At 37.3% G+C, this 27950-nt stretch overlaps 1 protein-coding gene across 2 annotated transcripts in view; it reads right to left on the bottom strand.

Moving 5' to 3' along the window:
• The window catches only part of Mmrn1 (multimerin 1), a 44605-nt gene extending 16908 nt beyond the window's left edge, over window positions 1–27697 (bottom strand). For both annotated transcript variants that reach the window (XM_036180374.1, XM_036180375.1), the window contains exons 1-5: window positions 27114–27697; window positions 16513–16632; window positions 14496–14602; window positions 3879–3992; window positions 2148–2321 (exon numbers count right to left, since the gene is read on the bottom strand). In XM_036180374.1, coding sequence (XP_036036267.1) covers window positions 2148–2321; window positions 3879–3992; window positions 14496–14602; window positions 16513–16632; window positions 27114–27697 — 1099 coding nt within the window. The remainder of the gene's footprint in view (window positions 1–2147; window positions 2322–3878; window positions 3993–14495; window positions 14603–16512; window positions 16633–27113) is intronic.
• Between the last annotated feature and the right edge of the window lie 253 nt (window positions 27698–27950).

Here is a 27950-nt window from a genome sequence, read left to right as displayed (position 1 = left end):
TATATGACTATATTGTCAAGTGTCTAGTAATTACATGCAGCCCTTACATTGTGAACTCATGAATGATAATAAATCAAAGAGAAAAACTTTAATAAGTTGATGAGAAATATAGATATCCATGAGACTTAACAATGGCTTATAATAACAAGTAATGAAATGAGTATTTTGTACAAAATGAGTGAAACTCACATTAAGAAAGGAATTTAAGATGTGTTTATAACGTTTGGCATAATGAGAGGAAACTAACCAGTAGTGAACTCTTAATAGTGTTCTCAACACTCGAAACATACCTAATAACACATTGGGGCTATGTTAAGCAGGAAAGAAAGAGAGAAAGAAAGAAAGAAGGAAAAAAGAAAGAAAGAAAAGAAGGAAGAAAGGAAGGAAGGAAGAAGGAAGAGAGAAAGACAAGAAAGAAAGATAGGAAGGAAGGAAGAGAGAGAGAATTGAGGAAAGAAAGGGGAAGGGAGAGGAGGAGGTAGAAGAAGAAAGGAAGTGGGGTGGGAAGGGGGGAGGAAAATGGCATGGATTATTTCAAATGACTTAAGGAGAAAGCAAATATTTGAGATGTCTAAAACAAAACAAAACCAAAAACCAACCAAACAAACAAATTCTACTTTATACAGAAACAATAGGAAAAATAAAACATATACTTACAAAGTCTAGCTACAAATAATTATAAATGGAAAAAATGTCCATTAAAATTTATAAGTAACACATTGATTATCATATGAGATTCAAGTAACAGAGGGATTTTGAAAATGAAAGTTATCCACGGGGACCACTGTCCCCAGCAGTTAAAGCTTTCATGTAGCCAGTTCACAAAGTTGGTGAGTAGGCTCCATGGTCTTGTGTTTTTCCAAAGTATTTAGCAGACATAAAAACTCACATAAAATTATTGTAAAAGAGAAAATTTAAAAGAAAAAAATTACGTCCTTCTTGAACAAAAATAGTTCTTCCTTTTTATCTATTAACAAGTCAGAAGCATTGGCTAGCATTTTGCCAATTACCCATTTATTTAACAATTATTTTGTAAATGTATTTCTATATCATACATGGATAGTAAAATTTGACAACTTAAAATGTAAAGCAATTGTAAGGCACTATTCCATAGTACAAACACATCTGTACTCTCTACAGGATAATTTAGCTGTTTTTGGTAAGTTTAAATTGAGGTCAATTCTTGCTGCTTCTAAAACTTGATATACAATAAAATTCCTATACCTGTTAGGATTCGTTTGTGAATTCATGACTTCATATTAATCACCCACAATGCTTTGAGGATTGATAAGAAAAAATAAAACTTAAGACTTTTTTAGTTAGCTAGCTGCAAAAATTACTGATAGAGGTTTAATTCCAACTATTAAAAAATGACATGATCAGAAGGTCAGAGTATGAATGACAGGTCTGACATAATGCATAGGTAAGATCAATATGGATCTTACTGAAGATATTAGGACAAGATGAAAATATATTTGGTTCCTTAGCTATCATTCTTTAAGATATCCTTGGGAAAACCACAGAGGAAATTTAAAAATCATAGCAGTGTTCTAAAAGATAGCAAGTAAAACATTAGCTCAAATTCATGTTTCATGATAGCATTTTTTTTCCATCTGCATTTCTACAACTCATTGGTAAAGAAACATTCACCTAAATTTCTGAGTTTACAAAAATATGTTACCATGCTTCCTGTTAATACCTGTGCGGGGTAGCTCTCCAAACTACTTGACTTTGTTTCATGCAACTTAAATGTCATTCTTATTGTTGTTGTTGTTATTGACAATCACTCCTTTAAAGGTTTTAGATTATAATATAGTTGCATCATTTCCCCCTTTTTATGTGTTCCTTTTTGAAACACCAACATCACTCTTTTCTAACAACCATGATGGCCTCATTCTAACTATGGCCAAACACAAGTTGTGCTGTAACTAGGTACAAAATGCCAATCAAGTGATTATTACAAAATGAATTTCAATACACAATTTCCAATTATTTTGAAGTTACATATTTAAAATTACCTCATTAAAGATATCCATTTCTTTACTATCTAATCTAAAGCAAAGAGCTAAAGTGGCAGGAGAGAATGTCACTGAGTAATGTGTTTTGTGTCTTAACTGAATGAATTTCTTATTTTGTTTCCCTTTTACCTTTTAGAAGAGATTGGAATTCCTTGCCTTTGTCTTCACTAATTTTCCCTTCTAGCGAGAGGTATGCATTCCTCATGTCATCTGCTGCCAGGGACACATTGTCAACCTTCTTCTGCAGAAGTGTCAGCTTCCTCGCCTGCTGGCTCATTTGCTCAGCCATTTTTTGAATCACAGCTGTGTGTAGAAGAGAGAGATTTGGGACCATTAAAATAATAGACTTAACACCTGTCAAAATTTATGACGTATAAAGAAAATTCAAATACATCGTATTTGTGCTCATTGATTTCAGAGTATAGACTTCATTTCAGTGGCAACATGAACGATGAAGCAACTTCAAGGGATACAGTTAAAAAAAGCAATAAATATCTTTAATTTGTACATTTTAACGTCTTCTCATAATTTGTCTTTAAAAATTCTTATCCCTATCATCACATTCTGAAATAAAAATATTTAGCGTTGGAAAGTCAAAGGAATGGGCTCTTCATCACCCAGATAATGGCTCATTTCTGCTCTTAAACCGTGTCCCAGCACTACACAAATATGATTTTACATATGCATGGCATTGTAGTTGTCCAAGTGTTTGATTGTTTACTGAAGCCTTCCTTGACAAGAGGCAGATCAATGTCGAGAGAATCATTCGGTACAGCAACAATACTTACTACTCCTTTACACACACATTATACTGATTCAAAGACTTGCCAGGAGTTTACAGACACCACAATATAAAGTAAAGGACAATTTCTAGGTAGGCTGCCCAAATTCACTCTTTAAAATTAATTCTTTGCATTTTCATCCAAAAAAACATATTTTACCATGGCATTTCCTATATATTTATCATTGTATTTCTTTCATATTCAACTTTCATTACTGACTTCATTGTCACCCTTTTCCTTCTTGAAGGTCTCCTTCCTCCCAAACAACTTCTCCTTCTGTCATGTCTTCTGATCGATTGGTCTGCCTATCTATCTATCTATCTATCTATCTATCTATCTATCTAATACACATATGATATAAATGTATGTACATATATATATTTACACATGCATCCTATATGTGAGTATATATAAATGTAGGTGTCACACATGAGAAAAAATGTGTTTGTCTTTCTTAGTCTGGATTATTTCTCTTAGCATGATGATCTCTTGCATTTTTTTTTTAAAAAGATTCCTTTAAATATTATTTTTAAACTGAATGCTTTGCTTTGTTTACCAAAATCTATGCCAAGCATACTATTGAAGAGATGATATTGGCCCTAAGTGACTTTGTTTTGGGGCTAAAGTTAAGCCTGAGATGGCAAAGTACTGTATGAGGACAGAAAACACATCTCCGGCTGACTTTTGATCAGTAAAAGTTCTTAGGTAACCAAGCATTTTCCAAAGTTATCAGCACCCCTTTGTGGTCTCTGATCAGCCAAAACAGCCTTCTCAGCTCTTTTAACTCAGCTGAGTTGCTCCTTTTACATCAAACAAAAGCTGAGTTTATTTTTGGAGAACTTCTCTGTTTCCCTGGATGTGTGATTGCAGCATTTTTAGTCACCTGGGCTTGTGCATGGATTTTTCCCCCCACTACTTTATGAAAATCTTCTTCCCCTGGGAACCTACAACCTAGTGCAGTTTCTCCAAACAATTAGCAACCACAGAACAGGATTGAGAAGTGTGTTAATCCATCACCACTGAAATGGTGTTGACAATTATTGGTTTGTTGAAGGTGAAAGTAATTACAGTCTAGGACCTGGGTCACCACAGTCTTGCTTCTGCTGTTGCTGGGGCTGCTGGGCCATTCCTTGGTCAACAGCTGTGTGACTTTCAGCCTGGTTACTGTGTGCCAGTTGATGCTGTTCTTCAGCTAGACAAAAGCAGAGAGAGTATAAAGTGTTAGCATTGGAAAGGCCTCCTGTTTTCCAGTCCTGAGTGAGAATGGGGTCGGCATTCCTGTGTACCGAAGCATGATGATGAGGCTGAGTGCAGAGCAAACTGTTGCACCCTATTTGTAGGACAGGGTAATGCCACATGCAAATGGAAGTTGGGGCTCTAATTTTGTCTTGGAAAAAAAAATTACTCAAAATTCATGCAGGTGAAAAATGGATGGAAGCCTTTACAGATGTAGCCTATGAAACTGGTAGACATTACAATCCATTATGGTAAAAGCGACAGAAGCCTTGTGAGTGGACTAATTTTTCACTAATGCATTTTCCAACTGGTGATTGTTGGAAGGGAGGAAAGTGGCATATTCTTTCCAGCAAGACACCAAATCAGCTATTTAATTAATAGTACCATTTAAGTGAGTTGTTCCAAGATTAAAAAATAGTACATGGTTTCTGATAAACTAATGATAAAATTAAACAATTACAGTTGTATCTCCAAATGAACAACCCATAAAGTCAGTGACATTCCGCAAAAACAGAAATCCTTATACTTATATTTAAGGAGTACAGTTTCTTACAAATCCAATAATTTAAATGTTTCTAAAATATTTATCTGAGAAAACAATTTGAGAGATTCATTTAAAATTAAAATGTTAAGCACTTTGATAATACATTTTAAAATTACAGACTTTGAGTGAACAAATTTATTCACTGGTGCCTGTGCACAGATATGTGCAAATATACATTTGGTGTCTATCTGGATTTCTTTCCCTATGAAATTCTGTGTCAATGAAACTACCATTGTGATACATGTTAATGACCTCCATGATGCACATTTGACCTTGCTGACAATCCTGAAGCTTTCCTATTCCCTAAAACGTGCTGTAGGTTTGATATTAATTTGGGTTTGTCTCCATTGTTCTGTTGAATTTTGCAATACTGTTCTTCAAGGACTTGGGCTAAATCAACAAATTACCACTTGTCTACAGTTTGTTTTGATGCCCCTTGCCATCATAACTGAGGAGTTATTTAGTAGAAGAAATTGATGCAGAGCTTGGAGAGAAGTATAGTGATTTAAGAATTAGGGTAAGGAGGGGAAAGTATTAATCTCCTGTTATGCCCCAGAAATAAGGTTTTTATAGTCTGAATTCAAATTGATTCATGCAAAGTTATTTCTGAAATAACAGTGCCACCCTCCTGTCATGGCTCTTCTGTGGATGGGATAACAAATCGTGTTTCTGACAATTTGCTTCTCGGTCCACTAAGTGCATAGCTAAAGAGTAAAGTAATGGTTTTCAAATTGTAGTCTCTGCAGTGACCATGAAAACATTCCCTGGGGAAATCTGAACCTATAGTTTCAGGACCCTGCCACATTTTAAGAAACCCTGACATGGAGCAGCGATCTTCTTTTACCAAGCTGGTCACGGGACTCTGGTGCATGCTAAGGCTTGTGAACACCACTATCAGTCTTCCTTTGCAAGCCCCCCTCATCACATCCCCCATTTCTCTGAGCAGTGAGGAGTGTCCAGACCATGAACTGTAAGTACTGATAGCAAGACGAGCAAATGGGTGCAGCAGGGTTACAGTGGCCTTTCCATTTCCTTACTGCTTATCTTCTGCAGCTAGACCACAGAAGGAAAAGGCACTAGTGCATTTAAAAGTGAGTGAGGCAGTGCATTAGGAGCTAAAGCATGGTCAGAGTGGCCAGGGCCATGGCAGCGTGACACAGGCTAATGACAGCGGAAACTTTCTCACTTTCAGCTTTTTATACATCTCTTGCATCTTTGTTGTCGCTGTCTACTGTTTTAGCATACTGTTGGCTTTTTTGTTTCTTTAATTTTATTACCAGTAGAAACTAGTAGTCTCTAGTGACTTGGAAACACTAAAATAGTCCTGCTTTTCCAATTCCTCTCTTAGGACTGTGGTTCATTGGATCTATGCTAAGCAATCGGGCACATGTATATTTTAAAAATTGTAAGTCTTTAGGTGATTTTGATTTCATGGCTCTGGTTAGATCCACTGATTTAGAAAAGAATTGAATGATTTTTTTCAAATCTAATACAATTTATTGATACAAGGCAGAAAAAATTTCTGTTTTCATGGTAAAATTGAAATATAAAAGTCAGTCTTCATGATACTTAAATAGGATCCCAGTTATGACAAGAACATGTTTTAGAGGCATGATTTACTACAAGTCTAACAAGTCAAAACCATGTGTCCATCATTCCATAAAGAAGCAGGCCATTATAAAACGTGACATCGGCAGGAACACTTCACGAGCTCTCAGTTCCATCATGTACACATTATCATTCTCTCTGTGGTTCAGATAATTGGGCTGAGCAAATGGGTTGTGGAACATGAAAGATGCTTTGCTGTTGCCCCAGCAGTCACATATAAGGTCTACATATCACTCAAAATTCCTCAGAAGTAAACTCCTTCCTGTCCTAAAGCTAGGCTGCCAGTCTTCATTCCTACCTAGCTGCATACATGCTCCCCATTCCAGATTCTAGGCATGATGAATCAATGTGGCTTATCAACTGCAAAATATTAAACCATGTCTTTCAGCAAATATATAATAATAACATACAACAACTGACATAATCTTAAAATTGTGGTATCAATTTATTACAAGTTAATTGTGTATATGTGATAAAAGATGTCTTCTTTGGGATATATGATAAATGGAATTCCAACCCAGCACCATCTGACTGCAGTTAATAGTTTTATCTCAGGAAACTGGAAGGGAAAACATCTTTAATATTATTAATAATATAGCCATAGAGAGGAACACTCAAGAAAAAATTTTTCTATGAATTGTGCTTGTGAAAATATAGCCAAGTTGAGTGGTGTATAGCTATTATCCAAATGCTTGATAGGATGAGGCAGGAAGATTGTCAAGAGTTCTATGCCTTGCTGGGCTAAAGAGCAACTCTGTCTATAACGAACAAACAAAAACACCACTGATGTGAAGTAAGGAAAAAGAGAGTATACTGAATTTTCCAGACAAATAGAGCAACAGAGAAAGACGAGAAAGTCAGCCTGGAGACTCAGACATGGTTTCAGAGAGAATCCAACTGCTGTCATTCACCATTTTCAGACATTATAGATGGAGACAGGATGAATATGGTGTCAGCAAGCATCTGAGCATAGTTGTGCTGGGGTTCATATATGTGTACCACATAATGTAGCAAACACCTGGCCATCTAAATACAGAAAAGAGACAGAAAGCAGAGAAAGCTCATGCTACATATTCAAACATGAAAAACTACAAGGATGTTTGGTCTTCCAAGATTAAGAAGGCATTTTGTAAATTATTCCCCTAGTAAATAATTTCACATATATATGATATGAAAATGTCTATATTTGAGACAGATGCTATTTGAAATACATTATTTGAAACAAAATATAATGTGATCAGTTGCTTGAGAAAATTAGAGCTTTTCTAATAAATTAAATGTATGTGACACAACTATAAAATTAACAAATCTTTCTTCATTGATGTTGCCCTAACTATGACTAAATGGTGCTTATATGCTAAGAAGTAACTACATTTGGGATTGCTCTAGGAAATTTCATGATTTAGCTCTCAAGGAAGATGGGCAACATTTAAAAGCACACAGCTTTTAGATTGCAAAACATGATTGTTACCACTTTTTTTTCAGTACAGTTCAGAAGAGCAAGACATCCAGAGCATCAGCATTAATAGACATTACACATATACAGAAACCTTGAGTCACACAATGGCTCTGGATCTGAGTGGAAATTCTTCAGAGACAGTGAGAGCAGTTTCATATCTTTAATCATTTTTCCAAAAGGGACATTTTGCTGGTGTCATCCATGGCCAAAGGAAAAGCATGTCAGCAGCTAGGAGGCAACAGCAAGTTTTTCAGGGATTATTAGAGTATGAGTGGCTTATGTTTATAATTTCTGTACTTGACATGTGGTTCTATATTTACTATGGGTAATAAATATATTAATTTAAGAAAATAAGTAATGTATTTCTACTGTAGTTTATGTAGTAGTGTTGCTGAAATAGTGGATAAGTGGTTGAATATTACCATTGTCTCTTCCCATAGTTCTTATATTCACAGTTTCAATACACTTTGCAAAAGCTTTTGTTTAGACTGTTGAGCTTTGTGTCAAATAACATTACTATATTCTCATAAAATTAAACTGTTCATTTTTTAAATTTTAAATATCTTTATTTATTAACATTTTTTTCATTTTTACATACCGACCCCAGTTCCTCATCCTTCCCCTTCTCTGGCCTCCTCACCTCCCTCCCACTCTGCCCCCATCCACTCCTCAGAGTGGGTAAGGCCTCCCATGGTAGTCAACAAAGTCTGGCATACCAAGTTGAAGGAAAGCCTCGCCCCTCCCCATTGTATCAAGGCTGAGCAAAGTATCCCACCACAGGGAATGGGTTCCAAAAAGTCAGTTCATGCACCTGGGATAAGTCCTGGTCCTGCTGCCAGGGACCCCACAAACAGATCAAGCTACACAACTGTCACAGAGTCATAAACTGTTCATTTTATTCCTTATAAAGTATGGCATGTTGTATACTTAATGAAGAGATTATAACATTACATTTCACTTCGCATCTTGCTAGGACTGGGAAATTGGGAGTCTCATCTCTGATAGAGATATGTGTAAGTGATGTACATACATACTGTCATGGTCACTGTGCTATTGCCATGAACAATATACCATGGCAAATGCAACTCTTCAAGGAAAGAATTTAGTTGGAAGCTTGCTCACAGTTTCAGAGGTTAGTCTATTGTGATCATGGTGGGGAGCATGGTAACACATATGGTACTGGAAAAGTAGATGAGAGCTTACATCCTGACCACAGGCAGAGAGAGAGAGACAGACAGAGAGACAGAGAGACAGAGAGAGACAGAGACCTGGCCTGGGTTTTTGAAACCTAAAAGCCCTCCCTCAGTGATGGACTTCATCGAACAACCATACCTCTAATCCTTTCAAACAGACCCACTACCTGGTGACTAAGCATTTAAATATGTGAGCCTATGTGGGCCATTCTTATTCAAACCACACGCACTCTATGTGGTAGAGGGGGACTGTTTGGGGTTTGAGTAGATGGATTTTCTCTAGCATCATAGTTGTCCCTGTGCTACCCAGTTCAGACCAACCCTACATATTCAGGAAGTAAGAAGTCCAGCTATGGGGTAAACAGGGGAACAGAAAGAAGATAACGCTGAACACTAAAGTCTAATTTTCTATTGGCCTTGGGGTAAAAACAGTCATAAACTCTCAACATTCATGAACCCTGGAAAGATGGTTTTGTGATATAAACAGAGAAATAGACAGTGATGAACTAGAGAAAGCAGAAGACTTGAAAGAGGAACTGAGGAGCACAAGGACAAATCTTTTTTCAGTTAGTGACAAGTGGAAGAGAAAAGGAAGCTGTAGGGCCAGTGAGAAGTTTGCTCCTACAGGCACTTGCCCCAAGCCTGACCATATGGGCACCTTGCCTCAATTCAGAACAAGGGACAATACATAGAGGTATCAAACAAAAGTCTTTAGTTTCTTTCTTTCTTTCTTTCTTTCTTTCTTTCTTTCTTTCTTTCTTTCTTTCTTTCTTTCTTTCTTTTTTTGGTTTTTCGAGACAGGGTTTCCCTGTGTAGCTTTGCACCTTTCCTGGAACTCACTTGGTAGCCCAGGCTGGCCTCAAACTCACAGAGATCCACCTGGCTCTGCCTCCTGAGTGCTGGGATTAAAGGCATGTGCCACCACTGCCCGGCTTCTTTAGTTTCTTAATACATTCTACTGTTAGGTGATTAAGACCTCTATGGTAGAATATTCAACCTTTTTTTGTTTTATCATTTTAGTGAATTAAAAAAAAAGCTGATAGGAAGAAAAATACAATTGAGTGATAATTTCAAATGCCCTTATGCATGTGTGCACCTACATAAACTAGGTGACAAAATTGTCCTCCAAATTGCAGGGGGTTAAAGATCACAAAGATCTTTGAGATCTGGTGGTCACATGAACCTCTCTGTTCTGAAACTCATTTGCTGAGGTCCCTGCCCAAAGCTGTTAAAAACTTGAAATGCCTGTTTTACAAATTCAGTAATTCATGTTTTCTTTTCCTGCCTGTGTTTGTCAAGGAGAGTTCAATACTTCCATTCATCCCAATTTATATCTGGGGATTTTGACCAGCAAGCAGCTGCAGAGAACTGATAGGATCTCTGACAGTCTGCTGCTTTCCTGTGATGAGGAACCTGGTTGACCAATGTTCTTTTATTTTTTATTTAGCAATCTTTTTCTGTCTCCCCAGATGTATTCTCCACATCAAGGACTGCAGAGGTTTCCCAGGCAATCTATCTGTCCTTTCATAGAAACACAGACTGCTTGGTTCTGTGGAGTGCAGATTTCTAGGTCTCTTTCCCTGGTCCTCCTTATGTGACAGATTCAGTTACAGAGAAGCACTAAGTGAAGCCAGCAGACTGTGAGGAAGGTTGTGTACTTGTTTTGAAAGGCAACTTCAGATTTTATTAGTGCTCCTTTGGTCTTAAGTTTCTCCCTGAAATGCAAACTCTGACACTGGTGATCAAGGACTCAGAAGCAAGGTCAGCAGATGTCAGGAGCATTTTTTTTTTTTATCTTTAATTAGACAGATTTTATTTGCAAGTTGTTTTTTGTTTGTTTGTTTTTTAGATGTTTTTCTTGAGCCTTTGGAGCCATATGGAGGAAGTGGTTAATGTCAAAGTCAGTAAGGAGGATGCTCTCTTTCCTGCTTATTGCCAGAAAGCCTTCGTGTATGGCTTGACAAGACAGACTTCTAGCTGATCCTGTGGCATCAGGTAAACTGGCAAGGGGATACTCAGTGTGCTCATGAAGATGCATTAGGTAAGATGAAGTAGGCAGCTTGGCATACAAAGGCTCTGAGAGCCAATGTCCTTTAGCCAAATACTGCGTAATGTTACATACAGATCAAGAAGCTCACAAAACATAACATACTTCTTTAAGCAGAAAACAGTAAAGAATACTGGGAAAAACTAGTTATGTGAAAATATAAGAAACACAATTTTTCCTCATTTAAATAGTATACATTTCAACATGATGAATTTGGAATGTATTTTAAAATAATCGCACTACAGAAATCATGCATTTAAAAGGTTAGTTCAAGTAGTTTTATAACTGGTTGAATTTTCTCACATTTGTAAAATAAAATATTTTTCCTGTGTTTATAATGTACCATAAAGGGTCAATTTATTCCATATCTGCACGTATCTTTTCAGTATTCATAATTTCTGTGATAGATATTTTAAAATGTAATTTTATAGATTTTTTTCCTTAGAAAATCTGTGTGGGCTCTAATATTTAACAGATTTGCAAAAAGATCCTTTCCAAACTAACATAAATTGAACATAAATTACTTTACTTTGTGATATAATAGAAAATCATAATTGCCTTGTCCAACTTCAGAATATTTTAGAGACATCTACTGGAGAGGCATGGAATTGCAAAATTTATGTTATAAGCGTAAGTGGTAGATCACTACAGGCATTTAAAAAATGTCTCTAATAAAATATTTAAAAATAAAATAAATTTCTTCCTAAAGGGAATGATGAAAATATTTGTGACCAAGTCCAGAAGGCATGACTATATGAAAACTATTGCTTTGATGTTGGACCTAATATTCATTTTTTCTCCCAAAGTTCCAGTTACCTAATTAAAAAAAAAAAAAAAGATTCCTTTTGATACTATCCTATTTTAGTAGGTAAGCTACCACTAGAACCTAATGTTCTGATTACTTGTGCTAAAGTACATACCAAAGCAGATGAACAAGAAATACTCAGTGGGTTTGATGAGCAGAATCTCTTGCTGGCACCCAAAAGATGAATTTCAGATAGAAGAGGAGGAAAAGCTGGGAAGAGGTGGGTGCTCTTGGGGAAGGATAAAGAAGATAGTCTAACTGCCAACACACCTACTGATATTTATCATATGTTGAAACCATTACACTACTGCAATCAAACAAAGAGGAAATTAAATTTACATTATGAAATTAATTTTGTTTCTGGAGATGGGAAGCAGAGATTTATAAAGTATGTGTGGTACTTTACACATTTTTGTATGAATAAATAGCCCAATGATACTTTGATGGATAAGCCCTGAAATAATTGCTATTGTATACATAATCAGGTATCTACATCACCAAACTGTAGAGGCCTCGGCAGAGGTTTAAAGGATGGATGAGCCAGATTGATCATTCCTGCCCTGTTTGAGGCAGCCTGCCACGTAGTACATCATAGACAGTGCTGTCAACACTATTCTTATGGGGACAGCTGGATCCACTGTATAAAAATGAAAGACTGGTGCCATATTTATTAGGTATAATGGGTGAGGGTACAGCTTGGGATGTTATTAAGTAGGTATCAGAATGAAAAAAAATGTAAAAGAAGAAATAAGCCAGGAGAGAGCTAGTTAACAGAGGTTTAGCATGAGACAGTGGCTCTTGATGCTACCAGTACCAATTGTACTCATAAAAAATGCAAGTACTTGGTGGACTACAATGAAAGTAAGAGACAAATGGCCAGGATTCTGTCTGAGCAATATGACATTCTTTTGGAATCAAAGCTACATTAGAATTGACTGTATGACAATTTGAAATAATTGGGCAAACCTGTCACCCTAGCCTTATTTCCACATAGGTTTGTATAGGAAAGATGCCTCCCATAACAGATTAATCAGGAGACACTGGCTTTTTGTGTAGCTTAAATTACGTGACTATGACAGGAGGTCATCATTAAAGCTTTTCTGGGACTTTCTTTGCTGACATGTGTTGAAACAGGAAACTGCAAATCTAATATTAAAGATATCCATAGGTGGCTTCTAGGAAGGATTTGAGGTGCCATTCACCACAGACTATAAACCACTTATATTTAAACACTTAGTAATCCCTGTAAGAAGCCAATGGCAGTATAGAACAGATAATTAAATTATCACACAAAGGTGCTTCTTGAGGGTATATTTACCATCCTGGAGCTCTGTAGCTTCTTCCATCTACATGCATAGTAGTCTGCCATAATGATTAAGAATTGATTAACAAGTACAGGAGGCTGAGTGTGGGGCATGCACAGCTCTCAGCAGCTGAGCCTAGGACATGCTTTGACATACTGCTTTGCTCCTTACCACCTGCAGGCAGAGATTTGGTGCAATGAGGTGTGTAATGACAGCCTACATTCTGAAAAGACACTTTGCAAACAAACACTTTATTTAAAAAAACACTTTATTTAAAAAATATTAAAAAATATTAAAAAAATAACCATAGGATTAATATTCTCTAAATATCTACCACATATAAAGAGAAATAAGCATAATTCCAAATATTGTCAAGATTTTCAAATAACATAAAAAGTGTGGATAAGAAACAAACGCACTGTAATGCTGTGAATATATTTGCACATCTTATAAAAATGAATTCTTTGAAAGTAGTAACGTTTGGATCTTTTTCAAATATTTTATATCACCTAATTTTCAAATGTTTTCAGTGTGGGTAATATTTTTTGTAAAAGTTTTATTTTACCTGATCACAAGGTAAAACAAGACTGATACCATCTGAAAATGTGTTTGATTTTATGTTATCTGTGAAACTTATACCAGGCACAGAGAAAAGAGAAGATTTACCCATAGATCCTCACTGCATGGGCTAGCCGGGAATAATAGCCCTGGCTAAACTGCATGATTCTTGGAGCTCCTGTATATGATTTTCTGTTTCTTAATGTGACTCATAATGGTTTCTCCACAGTTACATTAATTTTTAATCACAATCTCCTACACTGTTGATTGAATTCCGTACTACTGCTAATGGCCTTTCTTGTAATATTCATTCACTTAAAATATAAATGCAGATGTCACATCTTATTTTTCAAATAAAATCTGTTTAAAGCTGAGAACAAAGTAATAGTTGCATGGATATTAGGCCACAGCAGGTGGCTGTGTGTTTGATCATCCTTCCACCAGAAAATCCTTAAAATTTCAGCTTAAAAAAATGGCTCCTTTAGGATGAAAAAAAAAAAAACAAAAACAACAACAACAACCTAATTATTCATAAATTACATGGTACATTCTTTAACATGAACTGTCATTCACAGCCCTGTTATATCAAATAGTTGAACTGGAACAAAACTAGAGTGTTGTATAATCATTTTATATGGGTTATTTCTAATCATATTTATTAAAAATGTAAAATGAGAATTTACAATAATATCTCAGGAATGTGTGTCTTTGAAGCTTTAGTTAATAATAAGTAATCCAGTGAGAGCATCTAGTCATTTCCTAAAACCAACACAAAGACAAGAAACAGTGAAGAGACAGGTGATGAGACGGTGGCTTAGGAGCTTTAAAACAGCAACAGGCCTAACATCTGGCTTCTCGGTAATTTTCCTTGGCTCACAATTGGTCCATCCAATTACTTATTTCTCAGAATTTGTTATTATGATGTTATTATTGGCATATACCTTTGAGCTGACAGTTTGGCCCTATGTATCCAGGACAGCATCTCCATTCTAAAGAGGTGACAATCTTATGCTGCATCCTATAGACAGCATTGGATGTCTTCTGAGATCTGGAGAGGAAAACAATTGAATCAAAATTGTTTGTTTCATGTTAAGATAGAATTAGGACTTATAAAAATAAAGTACTTAGAATAATGCCTGAAATGTGATAACCATTTAGTCTTGGTATTACTATAAAGTCATAAACCTATCATTAGTATTATATTCAAAATAGCCAACATGATATCTTTAAATATGCAACAAAAAGCATAAGTGGTTTTACTACATGTATTTTAAGTTAATATGCCATTGCACTTTCTAAAGATAAGATAGTTTTTCATTACATAATGTTTTCTAGATAGATCAATGTTAGAACTCACTTTAACTATAATATTATGTTTTAAAGCTGAGGAATAAAAATAATAGAGAGAAAAAAAATAACTTGTTCACTTGCCCATATCTAAAACTTATGGAGTTGGAATTTTAACCTGGATTGTATGAGTTGGGCCTATGTTACTGGGATTTGTCCCAGTCAATCCTAGTGACCAATTCAAGGGTTTTATTGGAAGGAACTGAATTAACCAGGTTTCACCTTCTGTTGTAACATGACAGGTAAGCCAGTATATCAGAGGTTATTCCAACATAGCAGAATGAGCTACAAGATTCTTTCAGCCCTAAAAGCATGCTAAGTCATTCTTCTATGTCTAATTTAATAAGTTATATTCAGGAAGTTATTCTGTTGGAGGGAATATCATCTCTACCCCAACTGCTAAAGCTAAGTAAGGAATGAAGATGGAATTTATTTAGTTTGTGGGAATGACTCTAGAACTTAGAATTTGTTGAATCATGCTAGAGGGTCAATGTTTCTACTCTGACAAACTAAATGTCTTTTGCATGAAATGTTGATATAATTAAGGAAATACAGGTATCTATTGGATAAACACTGAAAATGTGAATGAATGCAAAGACCCGTTCAAATGGACACAAAGATAAAAGATAGGAATAAGGATAAAGTAGCTGGGTTTAGCAAAGAGTAAAGAGCTGGAGAGGAACTCACCTTGAACCCAGAAGAACAATATGATAAGGGTTACTGTGGTAATATTTTCATTACTAAATAATTAACAATGTGTTCTTTGAGCTTTGTGTTCTGTGTTGACAAGAAAATTGCCAGAAAGGGAACAATGGCTGAAAGCAAGGCCACAGCTTAGCTCTCTGATCCCTCAGATGTACTCAGTTCTCTGGACCATGAATTGCAGTCCTCAAGGGACTCAGAAACACCTGGATTTATGTGTCCTTATTGTGCATTGTTCCAGATTGCTGATGCATGAGATTCATTTCCTGAGTTATTTGTATGATAATTTGTGTAGCAGCATTAGTCTCAGAGCTTGAATAGCAATGCTTTTTTTTTTTTTTTTTGCAGGCTCTTTATGAACATCTCTAGTCAAGCTATGGTTACTATGTGTATTCAGAGAATTTATCAAGAGCTCAGCCTTACATTATTTTTTGTATGTGTATATGTACATACATATAATGTACCTATATTATAATACATTCATATGTGTAATGAACAACACATTTCTATATTTTGAATACAAGTTAAGTTATATATGGATTTTTACTTAAAATGAAAAATTGTTAATACATCTTTGAAGTTATCTATGCCTTTCATAAGTATCTAAGCCCAGGCTTGTTGACTAGGCTACTAATATAACAGTGACTTATGGAACAAGAAGGCTAACACCCCCTAAGCACTCACAGAATACTAAATAATAAGCTGCATACACGAATGCATTAACTCACATGATTCTTAAGGCTGATACACAACGCATGCATTATTAGTAACTACATCTTAATTTACTAAAGGTCATATATCTATTCTAATATAAGGACTCTTTGCTCAGCCATACCATGTCTGGCATGGCTATTCCTGTGTATTTTTGGTCTACATAGAAAGTGTCTTTTTTCAGAATATATTGTATACCTTTGGGAACAGAGTCCACTGGACCAGCCACAGGATCCTCTCGTTTTTGGCACATAAGAGCCATGAGTGTCCAGTATTACTGTTGGAGATAACTTGGTATGTACATGGGCACACCAATTCCTGAGGGAACAATCATTATTGATAGAAAAATTCATTGTTAGAGGGAAATATTTTTGTCAAAATCTTTTTCACAGACTTTTACTTACTTACTCTGACATCAATAAGAAACTTTGAAAAATGCGTATCTACCTATTTTTATAAACATACAGAAAAGACCCAGCTACACCACTCCTGTGGATATACCCAAAGGATACTCCATTGTATCACAAGGACACTTGCTCAACTATGTGCATATCAGCTCTATTCATAATAGCTAGAAGCTAGAAACAACCTAGATGTCCCTCAACTGAAGAATGAATAAAGAAAATGTGGTACATTTACTCAATGGAATATTACTTACCTGTGAAAAACTATGACATCACAAAATTTGCAGGCAAATGGATAGAACTTAAAAATAATCATCCTGAGTGAGTGTACAAGGCTTTCTGTTGGGCCACCAATCAGCTCTCAAATCATGACATAGAGACTTATTATTTGTTATGAACACTCAGCCTTATCTTATACTTGTTTCTTGCTAGCTCTTACAACTTAACCTGTTTCTCTTTATCTGTGTTTTGCCTCAGAGCTTTTTACCTTTCTTTTCTTCTGTATGTCCTATTCCATCTAGCTGGCTGGTGGCTGCCAGGCTAGCCCCAGGCATGTCCCTCTTTCTCCCTCATTCTTTCTTTCTCCTTTGAGCCTAGATTTATTTTCCTACCTTTTCTCTCTGTCCACCAGCACCATCTATTGTTTCTCTGCCTAGTTATTGGCTGTTCAGCTCTTTATTAGACCAATCAGGTGCCTCAGGCAGGTAAAGTGAAAAAAATGCAACACATCTCTATATAATTAGACAAATGCAGCATGAACAAAAGAACATCTTTACATCATTAACAAAAGCAGCAGAAACAAATGTAATACACCTTTACATAGTTAAAGTAATATTCTGAAGCATAAACAACTGTAACACATCTCTGCCTAGTTACAATAGTATTCCACAGCAAGTGAGGTAACCCAAATCCAGAAAGACAAACATGGTATGTACTCACTTATAAGTGGATATTAGCTACAAAGTAGAATATCATGCTATTGTCCACAGACCCAGAGATGCTAAGTAACAAGGAGGGTTTAAGGAGAGAATGCATAAATCTTCCTGAGAAAGGGAAATAGAACAGATTTTGGGGGTGGATTTGGGGCATTTGAGGTCAGGAATAGGGGGCATCAGCTAGGGGAGAGGGAGAAAATACTGGGAGAAACAATTGAAATTGGGAGGCATTTCACGAGTGAGTTGGTAACCTAGTACAATGGAAACTCCATGAAATCTATGAGAGTAATTCTAGCAAAGACTCCTAGTAGTGGGGGACAAGGAGCCTGAATTGGCCATCTTCTGTAACCAGGCAAGGCCTTAAGTGGAAGGATTGGGACACCAACCCAGCCACCAAACCTTTGACCTAAAGTTTGTCCTTCACAGCCAAAGAACTCATCATGTGACTCATAATCAGGTTTATGCTACTGTAGAAATAAGCTCATTAAAGAATGTTATAAATGAAAATATAATTTTAAACCAAATTACTTGAAAATAGGGGCTTAAAATTTATAAAAGGAAGTCTGGCATATTGATGACATTAGACAAACTAAAAGTTCTTCATACCTTCCCAAATTGTCTGCAATGTTGGAGAGTATTGACTTAGAAGCTTTCAGCACACTATGGGGTTAGAGTCCTTCACCCATGGACAGCATTTGGAATTCTGTCTAAGGACAGTGATTGCTGCTGGCAAGCAACAGGTACTGAGAAAGGCTAGTGTTAATTCCTTGCATTTTCTAAGTGAGAAGATAAAAGATGTCTTTTAGGGAAAAGCAGACAACTCTGGTCATGAGCAAAAGCTTAGCTTGCTGAATCCAGTAAAACAGAGAGGGATGACAATTCTATAGTAACTTAAAAATTAACCCTCTTGTGCATACTAAAATCTGAACAGTCTATCATGCTTTCTGTTTTACATTTTTGGAAACTCAGTCTTTCAAATAGCTAGTAAAAAGACTAAATTGAGAAAACCATCCATTAAGTGACAAAATCATGTCCCAATTGTATCTTTTCATCTTATGAGCCAGAGTGGACAGACCAATGAGGGTGCCCCTGAGTATGACCACACAGGAACAGGTCTATAAGAAATAAGGACACCAGTCTCAGAAGTAACTGTCCAGGTATGCTAGCCTGCGGAATTCAGAATAATGAGCTTGTGATCATGCAGTTTGTTGGAGCTTAAGCTTCTGTGTTTGCTCAGGTGGCTTGAGTTGACAGCATAGCAGGAGCACTGAAGATGACCATCTGTGGTCATGTGACCCAGAGAATCCCTACACTAAACCAAGCCAATGTTCTCCCCAAAGCTGGAACTCATGATGGAGAGACTTCATCAAATAAGCTTTCTTTCCTGGCATTTCATCTTTGAGATGAATTTAGAAATCTATGTGCCTTCTAGCTATGGCAGGGGAACTACATCCATGAAATCTCAGCAACATGGCTGTCTAACAAGGAGGAAATTATCACAAGAGCAGTTGACATGCTAACATGAATGGGGAAAATCCCATGGGGATGAGGAGCTAAAGGGAATTAACAACTGCTAAGAGAGGGAGAATTAGTATTCCCAGGGGTAAACCTTTTATTGGTTTTTCAAATACCAAGTGTCAGCCTTACACACACACACACACACACACACACACACACACACACACACACATACATATATACACAACACTAAATGGAATGGATATGGGAGGTTGTGTGTGTGTGTGTGTGTGTGTGTGTGTGTGTGTGTGTGTGTGTGCATTTATAAATATATATGTAACAATAATAATTAAAGAAAAAGAGACCAATCATTTGAGAGCAAATTGTAGGATGTAATACGGGACATGTTAGAGAGAGAAAAAGGAGGGGAAATAATATAGTTATGTATTAATTAAAAATAAAATAAATTTAGAAAACTAAAACAAAATGGAAAGCATCACAGTAAATGAGATGAAGAAGAAAGAATATCATAGCTAGGAAACAATATTAAGTAAATACTATATTTAGATATCAGTAAAGAAAAAATAGACAAGACAAATACTATTTCCGAGAATTCTAGAACATGGTCAAGAGACCAAGATTAAGAATTTAGATGAAAAGAACTGGGTGGTGATGGCGCACGCCTTTAATCCCAGCATTCAGGAGGCAGAGCCAGGTGGATCTCTGTGAGTTCGAGGCCAGCCTGGTCTACAGAGCAAGATCCAGGAAAGGCATAAAGCTACACAGAGAAACCCTGTCTTGAACCCCCCCCCAAAAAAAAAAGAATTTAGATGAAAAGAAAAAAAAACAATTCAGAAGATTTCTGAAATAAGAGCAAGAAAATTTTCATTGTTAGTTAAGTCATCCTAACTGAAAGCCAAGAAAGAAAATTCAAAGTAATATTGTATAATCGACAAAATGGATGTTAGTGGCACCTACAGATGCAGATTACACATTTTCCCAGAGCCTATGAAGTTTTTTTCTAAAATATATCACATTTTATTCCATAAAGTAAGTCTTAATAAACACAAAAGAAAAATTTAAAAAGCTTAATTCTAAAGCCTGCTGTGCATTATTGTATCTGTTGATGTAGCTTTATTTTCTGCACAGAAAGCTCAGTAATGAGACCTGTTTCATAGATTATAAGATTAAATGAGTTAACATATGTGGGGCACATTGCTAATGACTGTAAGGAAATGATTTTTAGGTATACATATATGTACACTACATGTGTTATATGCAAACGGGTTTGGCTCCTTTCTAATGACTTGATAAAAATTTCTCTTAACTGTAATTGCTTCTGTGTTCTAAATCAATAATTTTCAGAAAACAAATACAGAAGGCTATCACTATCACTTATGCTCAATTCAAATGACATAGGAGGACTCTCAGGATAGTCATAACATTCAAAACATCTTTACAGTCCTGAGAAATCATGAACACAAGTATTCTTTTTTGGGGGGGAGGGAGCAGGGTTTCTCTGTGTAGCCTTGGCTGTCCTAGAACCTGCTCTGTAGACTAGGCTGGCCTGGAATTTACAGAGATCCACCTCCATCTGCCTCCTGAGTGCTGGGATTAAAGGCATGCACCACTACTGTTCAGAGGGAACACAAGTATTCTTAACATGTTATATATCATTAAGGATTTTGTTTGATAAGATTGAGGGAAAGAAGCTCTTTATCAAATCTAAACTTGAAAAAGTGAATGGCATGTTGTCTACTCATTAATGAAAAAGTTCAAGGAAATTTACAAAGGATGAACAAAAGAAATGGTAAAATGGAAAGTGTGCATTTACACTTAATCAAATGATTATGATAGGCCAATCACACTTAGAACTTTAGACCTGTTATATTTAATCTGTAGTTATAGTCCAAACTACCATCACATTTCAACACCTATCTTCTGTAAATAAATGCTTTATTGCAAGACACAAATAATTTCTGTTCATGCTTTTTTCCCTTTGATATAGTTTACATGAGTACAGTTTAATGTTTTACAAAATTTTATGGCTATTAAACTTATAGTGAAATATTGATGCTTTAATTTTGCAATTAACTCAGGCTTTCAGATGGAACACCGCAGCCTGGGTGGTGGCATACACCTTTAATCCCAGCACTCAAGAGGCAGAGGCAGGCAGATCTCCTTGAGTTTGAGGCCAGCCTGGTTTACAGAATGAGACCCAGGACAGCCAGAGCTACACAGAGAAACGCTGTCTCACAAAACAAACAAACAAAAAGTAAGGCCTCTTTCACACCCACATTTGCAGCATGGTCAGCACCCTTTCCTTATACTCTGGAGTGGAGCAGTTTGGTAGAGTGGTGATAGCAATCACATTTTCAGTGACAGATGATGGTGGCACACAGCCTCCAGGATCACAGTTGCTGTGTCTGGTATTCTTGATGTGATGCAGTTGCCATGTACCACATTCTCAGTGTGATGGCAGTTTCTATGTACAGTATTTGTGATATGTTATGAGAAGAAAGCTTCACTGTCTCTGTCCCATGATACACCTACAGTTTGCTTTTTGGGTGGAACTTATTTCCTAATTTTTAAATAAGTAATAAAGTACTATTAAAGTATGGCACATAAAATTTCAGACAAGTGACACACATATATTTTCTTATGGTTAAACTGTGATGTGATCTTTTTCAGGAATTTACCAAACTTTATTTTTCTGTAATTCTGGTTCTCAGACTGTGACCGCAGCAGAGTATTGCAGATGGCTTCTGGTCCAGCAGGGGTCAGGCTTTCCCAGGCATCAGACAAAGCAGGTTAGATGTGTGATGTCTGCTTTCCCACTTAACTCACTGGTCCTTCCTGCCAACGGACTCTTTCAGCATGTCTCCCTAAATAATATACGTTTTAAACTTAGAGCTTTATAATGTGAAAAGCAAAAGGTGTGGGCATACAGAAGTTTTTCACTTGATCTGAACAAGCACCTGTCAAATTCAAGTACTTTAGATGGATATGTTTATAGTAACTGTGACAAGAAAGAGAAAAGTCATGGACATCTATGATTAATGGGAGAAATTAAAACTCAAAAAACACACTAGAGTTTGTTCGCACTGACAGTAACATAATGGAAGTATCTGCTTGTTGACAAGATGAAAACTTTCTTCTGTGGAATGAGGTTTCTGAATTTTGAAAGGTGCAATAATCTCCTTTGGATGTCTGGACATCCTCAGGCTTAACTGTAGCTTTTCAAATACTGTGCGGACTTAGGATAGCAGGAAAAATAGAGATATGTCTGGAAAGCTTTAATTTCTAATCACCCCCACCCATGACTACCATCTCTTTTTTCTCTATCCCTTATAGGCCAGGTCACTCAGGCTGGAGCAAGGAGCTCACTTAAACTATGTACCACAGTTGCACTGGGTGTTCTGACCCACACCTGCCAGTCCAGCACTTGGCATGTCAGACCTGAGACTCAGGAGTTCAAATCCAGCCTAGGCAACAGAGCAAGTTGAAGGCCAGCCTGTGCTCCATAAAACCTCCAAATCTTTTCTTAATTCTTAATTCTAAACTCCCTTTTCAATACTGTCCACATCCATGACTTGAAATATTTCTCTTAGCTAATGTTTTCTCAATTTCTATCTCTAAGTTTCAACTTCCCTTCTGAGTCTCCAACCATGCAACAATCTGTCATTCCCCAGCTTCCTTGAGCTCTTTCTTTGCCTGTTTCTGTTCTAAGCAATGGATTACCAGTCAGACAGTAAAATCCCTGTGTCCATGAAAAACAGACAGTGAACAGCTGTCTGCTTACATAGGTAAGTGTGCTAAAGGAAAGCATGGGTGAGATAAGAAAGGGGCAGGGCACTAGAGGGAAGACGTCAGGCTGTCAGACAAGGTCTCTTTAAAGAGGTGACGTCACACTAAAATTGAAAGAGGAAAGGAGTCCCTCATTCTAAACACTGAAGAAGAAATACCCCAGAAAAACAAACAACCCCCCCAAACCTGTGAAATCCTGCAAAGATGGATGCTAACTCTTTCAATCCACAGGCATCTGTGCCTGGAGGACTCAGTGAGTGTCATGTATGTGAAGGGAGATGTCAAGACTCCAAATCTCCCTGATTTTGAGAAACACTACTGTGAGAACTCAGAATGTATTTTGAAATGCACAACGGACCAGTCAGTAACTGTTTCTAAGTCCTTATTTAAACCAGTCAGTCTCATTTCTTTTTCAATTTAGGTTTACAAAAGTGTGAGATGATACACAAATTCTAAACATATGACCCGATCCCTTTTTCACATCCATACTTCAAATGTTCACTTTAGGCATCAGAAAGGGAATCATTATGTCCAAAGAAGAACATTGACCTGATTTATTGTTTAAATGAAGTCTCACCATGTGGAGTGTGGGGCACAAGAGTGGAACACTGATGGGAGTCAGCAGTGGAGAGCAGGAACTTACAAGGGCAGGGTGAGGAGGACAAAATGGAGAGTGACAGAGTGACTCAGAACCCACCAGAGGGAGGAGAGACCTGCTGGTGGCAGCAAATGTGTGTGGGGGAGGAAGTGCAAAGCATCTCCTGAGGCCTCCAGCTACAGAAACAGTTCAATTCACCAAGATGACAGCAACTGGGATCCTTGTGTGTAGCAGGTGTGAGTATGGGATAAGTTAAGTGGGTGCCTGGGTTGTACTGCACCTCAATCCATCTCCTCTTCTCAGTCAAAGCTTACTGACCCATTCAGAATGGATAGCCCATTTACCCCAATTTGCTCTCCTCAGCTCCATTCACACATACGTTGACACAAACAGTCACTGCTAACTATACCTTTCCTGCTGATAACCTGTCACCCTGTGCCCTGACTCTCATGAGGGTGCAGTGTGAGGAAATTTTCAGTCACTGAGTTTTGCCATGTTGAGGACAATATTGAGGACACATTGGGTGTCCAGCAAATGTCTGTCCTACATATATGTGCTCTAGTTCTAATTTCATCTTTTTGTGCCTATTTTAATGTACTCAGTCATTTACAAATACCCCTTCTGCCAGACAGGAAACCACAGATCTCCCATCGCTGACAGCTCCCAGAGTGCTAAAAGGGAACCAAGCCAGACAAAAATAATTCAGATGAATCTCACAGAAGGGAGCCTACTGTCGACACAAGTATTCCTTTTTACTAGGAATTATTGTTAAATTCCAAGCATGACAGAGTGATAAAGGTATGGTATGTTTATCTCAGACCAACCAATCAGTGTTTATTTTCATTGAGAAGTACTTCTTGGGAATAGCTCTACTTACACATGAACCCTCATATTTCACATCACTTTTCCACTTTCCTACATACACCAGAGCACAGTGTGATTATTTATCATGCACTTAACATAAAAGAGATGTAAATAACACTGAAATTATGTCCCTATGTGCAAAGAGTTCATGAGTTCTTTGTAAAAATCCTTCTCTGAGTCAGGCAGTGGTGACAGATGACTTTAATCCCCAGCATTCAGAGACAGAGGCAGGTGGATCTCTATGAGTTCTGGATACAGCCTGATCTGCACAGTGAGTTCAAAGACAGCCAGGGGTCACAGAGAGACCCTGTTTCAAAATAAGCAAAAAAAAAATCTTTGAAGATTGAGAACCATAGAAGGCATTAGCAGGGCTGCCTAACAGCTCCAGAAGGCTGCCATTGGGTAAAAAAGGAATAGATAACAGGAACAGACCATGCTATCTGTATGGAAAAAGATGAAGGTGCACCATATTGTGGACCAAAAAAATTAAATGTAGACAGGCAGGATGTGGTAGAAGATGAGGCTGAAGGCAATGTGCAAGGATGTGTGAGTGACTGGACAAGGAATCTGAAATACATTTTGGAGGCAGCCAAGAGCCCTTTGAGATCCACATGCAGAGAAGTGAGACACTTGTTCTGTCTTCCAACTTGAGATGATGCACTCTCTTCTGCTGAAGGAGTGTACCAGAGCAGCTGGCCACCAAGACTCTAAAGCCAGCCTGAGATGTACTAACTAAATGACTAAGTCAAATTTATTTAATGTTTCCAGAAAGACATGACAGAATCTTTCCTTCATTATGAAGTTATTGTTTTATGTAATAGTTAACTGGGTCAAACACACATATAAGTTTTGGCTGTTATTATTGTTAATCAAATGAAAACATGAAAAACTTCTTTCAACTCAAGTCTTCTTGGGATCTGTCCTAAGAGAGAGAGAGAGAGAGAGAGAGAGAGAGAGAGAGACAGAGAGAGAGAGAGAGAGAGAGAGAGAGAGAGACAGAGAGAGAGACAGAGACAGACAGAGACAGAGAGAGAGACTCAGCTTTTCACTCCATCACTGTCTTTTGGACCAGGTTCTCCAGGACCAAAACCAAGAGGATTTCTATGTCAATTGTTATGTTTCTGTAGAAACAATTGAAAAGTATTCTCATCAGGGAATCCATAGGGTAAAGAGATGTTCAACGAGTTGCATATCATATGTGGTTTTCTTGAAACACATATAGAATGCTGGGAAATTCAATAGATATACTGATGCCTACTTTTTGAAGCAAATATTCCATACAAGTAGGAGGACATTCAAATTCTATGTGTTTCCAAAGCCTGGCAGAGTTCCAGGCACATGCTGGACACTCATAAACAATGGACAAATAAATAAGTGTTCCCAAGTGTTGAGAGCAAAGGCCTTAACTAAAATAACCAGCACTTATTCAAAGTCTAATGCCAACTCTTATGTCCAGTCTAATATTTATTTATGAAATAGTTAAATAGTAATTTTAATTATGATACAATGATTCATACTTGTTATATAAGTGGTACTTTAGTTTGTCTTTTCATATGCTTTATTGGCTTCTTAGTCTATTACAAAAACTCTCCTAATTGCAGACATATGAAAAGCTAACAATCATTTCCTATGACTGTTCAAGAGTTCTGTTGCAATTAAAGAAAATTGGATTACAGACATGGTAAATAGAAGTGATACATGAAAGCAACTTGGAAAAGATCCTCAGTAGATACCATTTGTCATTATTATTTAATAGGAAACTTCTTAGTAGGTAGGATGTGTGTCAGCCACTGTAGATAAATTTACTCATCCCAAGTTAAACATGAGTGGTAGCATTTGCTTCATAATTAACTTGGTTTATTCCAAATTTCAAGTGAATTTCTAGCTAAAATCATACTTATCTATGAATCTTTAAAGTTTTATGAACTTGAAACTTTATAAATCGACTTTACTTAAAGAAACCCAGAGACTCAAATGTGCTGGCTTGAACCTTCCAACTTTCTGCTACTTATGGTATTTACTCAACAGTGCTCAGAACGTCTTTCAGACAGTAGGCATGAATTACTATTTTTAAGTTAAATTTTACTGTATTACTGGTATAATGCCTAACTCAATTTAGACACTTGAAGCTATTTCACTACAGGTAAAGTTATTTATAAGGTTGGCTTATACCTCTAAATACACAGATGACCAAATCATATGTGAATAAAATATTCACTTGCTTAGGCAGGTGTTTTCTTTGTGTTTTTGTTTTGGGGCCCATTTGTGACATTTTTTTTTTAATTCTCCTATTTACTTAGCTTTATTTTACTTCAACAATTCAAACTGCTGTGCCATCAAGCTGAAAAGCCTGCTTTCTGCATCATCAGACTTCTGACAACTGAAATGTGATTTGCTGAGCAACTGTTCTGTGAGCCAGGTACTTCTAAGTTCTCTTAACTGGAATTTTCATCCTAACATTTCACAGTGGCCTGTGGGTGTAGTTGTCACTGCCCTGTGGGTGCTAACTTGTTCCTGATTCTGAACAACAATTGGAAAAGTGAAGAGATTTCAGCTATTTGTCCTTTTGTCACCTCTACCCAAAGGCTATGACTGCAATTTTGAAACTCCTACCACAACCTGATGTTACTATGAATCTGAACTGTTCTGTGAGCATGAGAGACTTCAGACTGCTAGCTTTTAAATCTCTAGATATTACAGTCAGAAACAGAGCAAGAAGAGAATGTTTCTTACTTTCCTCTAGTTGTCTCAAAACTGGATTTTTGATAGCTGGGTCTTTGGCTTCCACTGATGTCACTTCTGCTGAGGTGTGTTTCCCTTGGAGACCTGTTTCCCATGTCTCTAGGCAACTTGGGGGAGATCGCTCCTTGATTGGACTTTCTGGAAAAACTCTGAAGGAATTTCAATGTGGCATTAGCAAGCACCACCTTCTCTGCTCCAGGGCTGGGCTTGATGATGGGTTTGCTCTGGAGAGCAAGAGGCAGTGGAGCCATCACTGCCCCTGTCTTCTTCAGCGGTGTGGGTGTTTGGCTCCTTTGCTCCTCAGGTTGGGTGCTTGTCTCAGAGGTCTGCAGTGTTGGTAGCAGTAGAGTGTCTTCTGAAGGTCTCTCAGGAGCTGCAGCTGCCTTAGAGGAGGGATTCTGAGTGGTGGAGAGCACTTGGAGGCTCACTACTTCTCTTAGAGGAGCTGAAGGGGAGTTCAGAGACAGTGGGGAGACTTCATCCTCAGGTGGAGTCCATGAACGCTGGGTGTTGGTAAGCCCGAAGACCCCTCTCCATAAACTAGAAAGCAGGACAAGCAACATCAGTCCCCTCATGGCAGTAGATTTACGCACAAAAATTCATGTGAAATTGGCAGACAAAGACCTTCCAGCCTTCTGATAGCTGCTTCTGCACCAAACTCACTGAAACTGGGTCTAGACAATCTGGTGTGTGCAGAGGAAACAGGTTTCTGTGTTTACAGTGTGCTCAGGAAGCTCGTTTTTCCTGTTTCTGTAGTTGTTCTGCGATCTGTGACCCTCCTAGGATGGATCAATGGATGTGGTGAAGGACCTCTGAGAAGCTAAGGGG

This window comes from Onychomys torridus, chromosome 3 (genome assembly GCF_903995425.1).
Source record: "Onychomys torridus chromosome 3, mOncTor1.1, whole genome shotgun sequence".
Lineage (NCBI taxonomy): Eukaryota > Metazoa > Chordata > Mammalia > Rodentia > Cricetidae > Onychomys > Onychomys torridus.
Note: the sequence above shows the minus strand (reverse complement) of the source record. Positions and strands in the feature narration are given on the sequence as shown.